At 43.5% G+C, this 9,028-nt stretch overlaps 1 protein-coding gene across 1 annotated transcript; it reads right to left on the reverse strand.

The window, feature by feature from the left end:
* Positions 1 to 1,561: 1,561 nt before the first annotated feature.
* On the reverse strand, positions 1,562 to 6,925 carry LOC135558352 (dermatan-sulfate epimerase-like protein). Its single transcript, XM_064992097.1, has one exon. It carries the CDS (start codon positions 6,204 to 6,206, stop codon positions 2,637 to 2,639), a length of 3,570 nt encoding a protein of 1,189 aa, XP_064848169.1. The 5' UTR covers positions 6,207 to 6,925; the 3' UTR covers positions 1,562 to 2,636.
* Between the last annotated feature and the right edge of the window lie 2,103 nt (positions 6,926 to 9,028).

Below are 9,028 nucleotides of genomic sequence, written 5' to 3' on the forward strand. Positions count from 1 at the left end.
GCCTCGTTAACTTTCGGTTTTGTTCACAAGCTTCAAACAGCTGAAAATACTAATATTTGGGGTTATGGAAAATGTATTTCACAGCAGTTTAGATGGTACAATGATTCTCTACACTATACTTGCTTGTTTTGTCACGTAAACTGAAATTAGGCAAACTATTCGAATTTTAGCAACCAGAAAATGGCGCAGCGATTTCTGCATAGTGCATCTTTAAGTTTAATTTTTTATTTTAACCCTTAAGAAAAAAAGTTTGCAGTCAGAGTGAAGTATAACTGCAGTTAGAGTGCAGTATAACTGCAGTAAGAGTGCAGTATAACTGCAGTACAAATACTGCATCCAATATACGTTTTTTTTTTTACTGCAGTACTTTTGAGAGGTCACTGCAGTTATTCTGCAATTACTGGGTCCAAAATACCACAGATGACTGTGGTTACTGCGCTTTTACTACAGTTTCAAAACTGCAATGTTTTTTGTAAGGGAAGAAAGCAGCAGGTGACGATACCGAAGATGCATTACACATGTAGTTCCACATTAAGCTGCACTCAAGCTATAAGCCTACAATGCATCTACAGCTTTCAGAAAGATATCTAAAGCACCTTACAAACACAATCCAACGCATTCTACAAAGGTATCCCATTTCTGAAGAGCTGTATTAGATTATTTTTGAAAGTCTTGTTAGTTTGTGATAATGCTCGTTTGAATATTTGTGACATCATAGCATGAAGCACACACACAAATAGTTTTTGGAATAAAGTAACTTTTAAAATATCTGATGAAGACCGTCTTCGGGAAAAGGATATTTAATGTCCTATGCGTAGTGCAGTGTTTCGGACGTGACTTACACAACAGTAAAACAAATATATATGCTGTCTTTTCTAAAGCAATTTGAGGCAAGGCTCTTTCTTTGCAGTGAATGTAAATCATTTCTCAATTTACACGATTACATATTTAGCATGTTTCAAAAGAGTTTGCTATAACTGTATTCACTTCCTGGTTGAGAAAATGTTTTTCTTCCGCAAAATGCATTTACTATCAGTAAGAGAAGCCAGCTGGGTTGTTGTATCCCACAATGCTCTGACAAAAGTACTGCACTGAATTTACAAGCAGGGTTTACCCCTTACCACTGAAAAAAATCTACTATAAATAAGAGTGGGGTTTGAAATCAAGTGATCGACAATAGTTTAGAAAAGATTTATGATATACCGTAGCAAAATATGTAAATAACACTGTTAAATCCAATCCATTATTCCAATTACTTTAAAGGGATATTTCACCCCAAAAAAATATATATGTTTAAACTTGTTATCGACTGAATGCACCACTATTACAATTGTTCGTGTTTTTCTTGGTATTTTATAAGGATCTCCATTAGTTGTTGTGATAGCAGCAGCTACTTTTCCTGGGGTCCCACACAAAACATGAAACATGATACAGAACATTAATAGATAAGAACTGCTAAAAAGACAGAACTACATACATTTAGAAGTAAAAAATATAACTAAAAGATTCTGCACTGACTCAATACTGAAGAAAAAAAACATCAAGAGAGACCAACTATTCTAGGCCTACATTTATTGTTTCAATGTTGATAATTTAAATGTACAGTCAGTAGCATCTATCAGTACATACACACAACATAATTAGGTCGAATAAGGGAGAGGCGTTCTGTGAGATGTTGCTTTATCTGGGGGGGGGGGGGGTTCAAGCCAGGTTTGCTGTTCACTTGAGCTGTTTGAAATGGAAGGGAGTTCTATATAATAATGTATGTTTCCTTTAATTGGTTCTGGATTTGGGGACTGTGAAAAGACCCCTGGCGTCGTGTCTGGTGGGGTAAGTGTGTGTGTCAGTGCTGTGTGTAAGTGTAACTATTCAAACAATTTAGAATTTTCAGCAAATAAATGTTTCTTTAAAAAATTACAAAATAAGCGATGCAGTCAGTCTGCTCTATTTTTAGCCTTTAGACTGGCAAAATATTGATATTAGCCCTCGGATTACAGTGAAGAGCAAGATGTGTCGCTCTGTTCTGGGCCAGCTGCAGTTTTTTTTACGTCCTTATTTGCAGCACTTAACCATATAACTGGACAAAAAAATCAAGACAATATAAAACTAGAGCCTGCAGGACTTGCTTTGTGGAGTGTGGTGTCAAAAAAGCAGAGCATCTCTAAATTATTTGGACCAAATACAATGCTTTCAGTTTTAGAGATGTTCAGGACCAGTTTAGTACTAGCCACCCATTCTAAAAACAAACTGCAACTCTTTGTTTAGGGTTGCAGAGATTTCACTAGCTGTGGTTGCTGATTTGTTTAATGTTGAATCAACAATCCGTGTCCCCCTAGCATTGCTACATGCTCCAAAAATGCTAGCCAGGAGATTCTGGGGCGTGGCTAAATAACCAGCCAACAAACTTCAAAACTGTTTGGATGAAAACACATCACGTTAGTCAGACAAATCATACACTTTAAAAAAGTATTAAGGAGCACATCACTCTGTTCTATTTTATACATCCCAGTCTATAAACAAGGACTGGACAATTAAAAGTATCATAATAGTGGAATGTGCAAAATATAGAACAGCAAAGTACACATGTCAACAAACCAAAAGTACGGTGTCCATCGTAGGACATCATACAGCAGCGATTAACTTAAGTACCTTGAGTACCCAAGCCTCTCCATAACCTTTAAGCATGTGTCCTCTATCATTCTGATCTCATGGATGGGCATTTTTTCTCTCCACACATTGATGCTGACTGGCGATATGTCTCCCTCATACACCAGGTTGTACAGGTTGGTGGAGGTGGCGAACATGAGCTGGTTGAGGGCAGCTGGGGCCACGGGAACCCCGAGAAACGTGTGTATCTTTCCTGCTGTCTCCTCAGGATATTGCACAATGTCCTCAAATTTCACATGGAGGTAAGAGGCGGTGAGGTCGCCGTTGACCTGGAGTGCCGTGGTTGTGTGGGCCAGCCACAGATGGGCCAGTAGCAGCACCGGCTCCATCTCTGGATCAGAGAGGACGCTGTGCAATGTCAAGAATTCCTGGGTGAACCCTAGTGTACACTTGCTTCTCCCGCCGTTCCTCTCTTGCTTAAAAATTGCAGCGACATGATTTTGCACATTCTTGCGAGAATAGAGGCTTGGCTCGCTGTTGTAGAGCATAAGGTAAATCCAAGCGCGAGGATCTCGCACCACGTGCAACGCCCGAAATGAGTGACCGACCACCTTTCGGAAAAACGGGAGTTTCAGGGTCCAGCTCCCGCTGCTCAGGCTGAGGACAGGGCGGGCATTAGGGTACCTCTCCATGTGCCGCCTTAGCTCCCGAACATACTCCCCATCTCTATCTGAACTCCCCCTTGACCCTGACTGCCTACGAATTGGCTTCCTCCTCTTGCCAGAAAGCTCCACCTCAATCTCATTCCAGGTGCCCTCGTTGCGCAACTGAATGTTCTGCAGGTGAAGTCTAGGGTTATAGACCAAGGAATGGAACCAGCCCTGGATGGCCTTGTAGTGACCTCTTTCCGCATCTAGTCTGGACCACACGCAGGCATCCACCAGGGGGTCAAAGTTGAACTCAGTGTCCGGGATGACTAGGTGCTCTGTGGGGACTTGGAGATAAACAAAGTCAGAGCTGTTATAGAAAAGGGGCTTGAGAACTTCAGCCCCAGACCCTGGCAGGGATGTAACGACGACTGTGGGGAGAGGGTTTGGGGGCAGATCGGACACTGATTGGACACAGACAAGCCAATCACAGCTATTGGAGACAAACAGAAACTCAACGACCCACAGCAGGAGAACAAACGTTAAAGTATAGCGCATGATCTTGCGGAAGCAGAAATAAAACGTGCGTTGCAGGATTAAAAACCCAATGGCGAGACACAGTGTCAGCCCTCCCACTATATTAACCATAAATCCAAAGTCATGGACTGGATCCACAGTGTTCTGTTCAGTCATCGTTTGAACTCCCAGACCGAAGTGGATTATCTGATGCCTGCTTTGCATCTTTGCATATCCCCCAAAGCCCAAGTAGCTAAATCTGGCGCCAATGTCATTGTAGTTTGTTACGATGGACACAATGGATTCTGTGCCGTTGACGACAATAGAGAGTCGTACTCCATTTTTACTATTGTCGATGAATCTGCAGTTGGAGATTTTGACATTGGGACTGTGCATCAAATAGGCCACTCTGGTGACCGTGCCCTCCATTGGAAAGGTCACGTTGACAAACTGGGTCCATCGTTTCTTAAACTCAGCAGCCTGCTCTGCCTCCTGTATTCTCGCCACTGGACTATTCCCCTGACTGTCAAACCAAAACATTTGGTAGTGAGCATCCCAAACGTCCATCAGTGCCCCATTGTACCTGTCTAAAGCTCTGTGAGGGACATATTTAAAATCAATGTCCAAGTTATGAAAGAAAGCACTCAGAGTACTCAACGGAGACTCCTTGCTTTTTTCCACATGGTCAAACACCAGCAGAGTCTGAGAGTTGAGCAAGACAAGGGCACGGTATACGCTCTTCAGCCCCATCACAGAGGAGTAGGCCGATGCCGCTTCTCCACTAACGAACAGAGAATCCCCATGGGATGCAGCTACAATGACCTCACCGGCTGTGTTGCCGACCTCAGGCTCCGCCCACCGCAGCCACTTGCCACACTCTCCAAGCTGGCCCTCCCAGGGCTGATTGCACTGGCTTGTGGGAGACGGGGCGAACGTCAAGACATTGTTGAGGTAGCTGTATTTGGGGCCGTACAGTGCCTCTGAGACAAATGCCTGTCCATTAGGGGCAAAGGTGAAGGAGTTCTGGTCTGGGTGCTCATGGCCCGGATTGAAATTGCTCCAGCCCTCCAGCCAGGAGTAGGGCTTTGAATGGACGATATCATACACCGCCCTACCGCCCAGCTTCCCCGATTTGAAGGAGACAAATGTGTTGCCTTGACCATATGATAAACCAGCCCCGTAAGTCACCACACCCCAGTTTGAGAACATGTGCAGTACTGCTTTGCCAAACCCGGCTGGTGGTTGCTTGGAGAGCTCACTATCATACCACAGAAACTCAGTGTGTAAGGTGGCCCAGCGCTGGGCTGCTGACTGCTCCATGGGGCCATCTTTGGGACGATGTTTCCGGATCTGCTGGGCCAGCCAGTTTCCGGTGCCGTCCCGGAGCACAAATGCATCGAGGAACACCAGCTGACTCTCCGGTCCATAGAACCAGTTGTAGTTGGAGTCAGCGATGCCCACTGTCCTCTGGAAGCCTGGCAGAATTGTGGAATGGTAGAACCAGAAGTGCGCCCGCAACCAGTTGTTCTGGGTGTTGTCGATGTCGAAGTGGCGACGCGCCAGGAAAACGTACTGAGTGATGGACTTTGCGGTGTAGCTCCCATAGGCCACACCCTCGTCTAGCGAGCCATCCACTACGTGACTGAGGAGGAACATGGTCTCTTCCATGTAGTTAACGGCCACCTGCTTCCACATCATTGTCTCCGGGTCACTGTGTGCTCCCACTACGAGGGCGCCGGTCAGGATGGCTAAGATGTTGGTAGTCTGATGATTCTGTAAAAACTGCTTCCCCCATCCCCTGTGTTTGGAGAGTTCGTACAACTCCTCTGTGGCGGCACGTATTTTCTTCATGTAGCGTGCTCTTCGCGATGTCTCCAGGAGAGGGTAGATGAAGTCATAGGCTGTGGCAAATCCTGTGAGGGAGTGAGCCATGGGAACCTCGTCGTTGGGAGCGCTGGTCACCGTCCAGTTAGGGTACACTGCCATCTGGTCCATGTATCTGATTAAGAATTGATGGGCAGCTGTATCTTTGGGGCAGAGCAAACAGTACAGAGCGAGAGAGGGGAGATTGTTGCCATAAATTTCATTCCATTTGCTGGAAAATTCCTCATGTTTAACCGGGGGTAGATAGAGAGCAGTATCGGCGAGCATAGTCCCAACAGCAAGCCGGATAACTTTAAAAATATGTCTGTGCGTCGTGGCAGATCTCTGCTGCAGTAAACGTATGTCCACCTGGTGAAAATACAGGTTGGGGTGAAGGTTCGCCGGCCAGTTTTCCGGATGCCCGTTGGTGCTTCCGTCTCCTTGAAATGTGATTTTCTCCAACTCATCATCAATATTATTTTTGCCTAAAACGTCAGTAATTCCTGACAAGGAAACTACAACGGCCAAGAGTGAGAATAAAACCACAGACCGTCCTGCACATTTTTCAGCCATGATTCAAAAACCAGATGTGTTTATTTTTGTTTTCCTTTTTTAAGCTCTTTTCTTTTCTAAGTCTAATCTGAAACACTGTTTGTCTTTTCCAAGTTCCTACTCCCCTGCTATCTGTCGTTTCTCCGTTGCAGTTAATCTTGGGTTACATTCCATTCCTTCACTCTTTCCCATGTGTTCTGTTATTGGAAAAAAGTTTGTTTGTAGTTTTTGGGGGGAGAAATTCTGTCATAGTAACATCAACCATAATGTGCGTCATGTAACTTAGTAGACAAAAAAGGGACATCAAGCTGATAGAGAGAAAGTCAGTTTGATCACCTATTAAATCCACAGGAATGTGAAACAGTGCATGATATTGCTTGGATGGAGAATCATTTGAACATAACTGCATGTGTCTCTTGAGCTATCAACACAGCTCTGTTACCGTCCTTCCAGACTTGTCATCGTCAAGAGAGTACAACAGTACGTTATCCAGAGAGTCTTCATAAGAAATGAAAAGTACTTCCGTGATTGCAGTCCATCTCCAGACAGATTCATAAATCCAAGCTTTAGTTCTTCTTGCTTCAATGAAACGCGTCTGCAAACTAAGGATGTTGAACTGGGACCTGCAGCAGCTGTGGTAGCAGATGTGCAATGTAGTCATGTATTGCCCGGAAAAGATTCCTTCAATATGACTCCACATTTACGGCCATAATTTGGTCGAGAGAAAGTTAAAAAAGAAAAGAATGTGAGACAACGTGAGACAACCCTTCTGCACTGTGCTGAGCTCTGCTCTTAATTATTCACACAGATAAGATCACTTCAACTGAGCCAACAATTCTACATTCATCATCCATTAGCTAACTCACAAGATTGGAATGCTGGCATCTTTCCATGCTCCCCCAGACCCCAGAACGTCATGCCTAATGTGGTGTCATTTTACAATGCAATGAAACTGTGAGACTTCATATTAACATCTCCCACAGAACTCTGAAGTTCAAAGGTGTACTGTCTGAGAGGTGGCAGGTCTCTGTTCATGTCAGTACCCAGACCAACAATGCTTCATGATTATCTCCAGTGGTGTAAAGTACTTGTGTAAAAAATACTTGAAAAGTACTACTTAAGTCGTTTTTGGGGGTATCTGTACTTGACTTTACTATTTATATTTTTGCCAACTTTTACTTTTACTTCACTACATTCCTAAAGAAAATAATGTATTTTTTACTCCATGCATTTTCCCTGACACCGAAAAGTGCTCGTTACATTTTGACAGGAAAATGGTCCAATTCACACACTTATAAAGATCCCTGGTCATCCCTACTGCCTCTGATCTGAAGGACTCTAAACACAAATGCTTCATTTGTAAATGATGTCTGAGTGTCTGAGTGTTTGAGTGTCTGAGTGTCTGAGTGTGTGAGTGTTTGAGTGTTTGAGTGTCTGAGTGTTTGAGTGTCTGAGTGTCTGAGTGTTTGAGTGTCTGAGTGTTTGAGTGTCTGAGTGTTTGAGTGTCTGAGTGTTTGAGTGTGACGGAGCTCTATTTAGCCTGACGGAGCTCTACTTAGCCTGATGGAGCTCTACTTATTCTGGTGGAGCTCTACTTAGCCTGATGGAGCTCTACTTAGCCTGATGGAGCTCTACTTAGCCGGATGGAGCTCTACTTAACCTGATGGAGCTCTACTTAGCCAGGCGGAGCTCTACTTAGCCTGACGGAGCTCTACTTAACCTGATGGAGCTCTACTTAACCTGATGGAGCTCTACTTAGCCTGACGGAGCTCTACTTAGCCTGACGGAGCTCTACTTATGGAATTGTGGCCTGTCGCTTCCTAAAATCCTGGCTTGGGCCCTGCTCCAGTGTTGAGCTCAGAGACTTCGGCTTCAAGGAAGGAAGACCCTGCCTGATCGTCAAGCTCAACAGAATTGTCAACTTCAGGCCAAGGGTAAATATCCTCAGGATATAGCATTCAGGCCTTGTCAACCAGGTCATATGCAAAGTTGACCTCTTGTGCAAATAAGGCACTCTGATATTTCCTGTGGCCCCTGGTTGATCGTTTTTGCATATTTTCCCGCAAGTAGTAGTACATATTTGAATGCAAAAGTACATGTAGTTTCTTAGTTGAAAGTGTAACTGTTTTTAGCATCGTGAAGAGTAATTTATAGCCATTTTCAGATATTTTGGTGAATTACCTTTTATGAATTACCTACCTTTTTAAAGAAGTGAAGAAAGAGATTGGTGTTTTCACTAAGAAAACCTTTGATAATCTTTATTGTGAAACGTGAAACAAAAACAGGCATCAGTGTAAAATAATCCCAATCAGTAACGTTTTCTTGAAGTGTTTATTGCAACGAGATAAATTCTAAGACATTATGCATTAGATCCCTTAGATCAGAGGAAAACTCACTGAGCGGTCCCTGTACAGTCAGTACATAAAGGGCCACATTCTGACCTGAGATACACAAACCACAACGTTCAATGAAAGAAGCTGAAGTGGTTAAATGGAAGGATGAATGAATGTTGGATGGAAGGATGAATGAATGTTGGATGGAAGGATGAGTGAATGTTGGATGGAAGGATGAATAAATGAAACTAAGTACTTTTAAAAACAAATATTGATTAAAATGATCAAAGGTTCAATATTTCGTAAAATTTGTGTTCAGGTAATGTTGAGGTATAGAAAGTCAGACGTGTTATTGCTGTAGATACATTCATACAGTGTTTCACAGCGCTTTAATGATGATCCTAAAACACGATCACTACAGTAGAACAAAGAGAACATTTCAACTGTAAACCCCTCCTGGTTGTAACTCACTGTGAGGAAAATTCCAGTTTACATAGGGCCAACAAATTC

The sequence above is a fragment of the Oncorhynchus masou genome, chromosome 17 (genome assembly GCF_036934945.1).
Source record: "Oncorhynchus masou masou isolate Uvic2021 chromosome 17, UVic_Omas_1.1, whole genome shotgun sequence".
Lineage (NCBI taxonomy): Eukaryota > Metazoa > Chordata > Actinopteri > Salmoniformes > Salmonidae > Oncorhynchus > Oncorhynchus masou.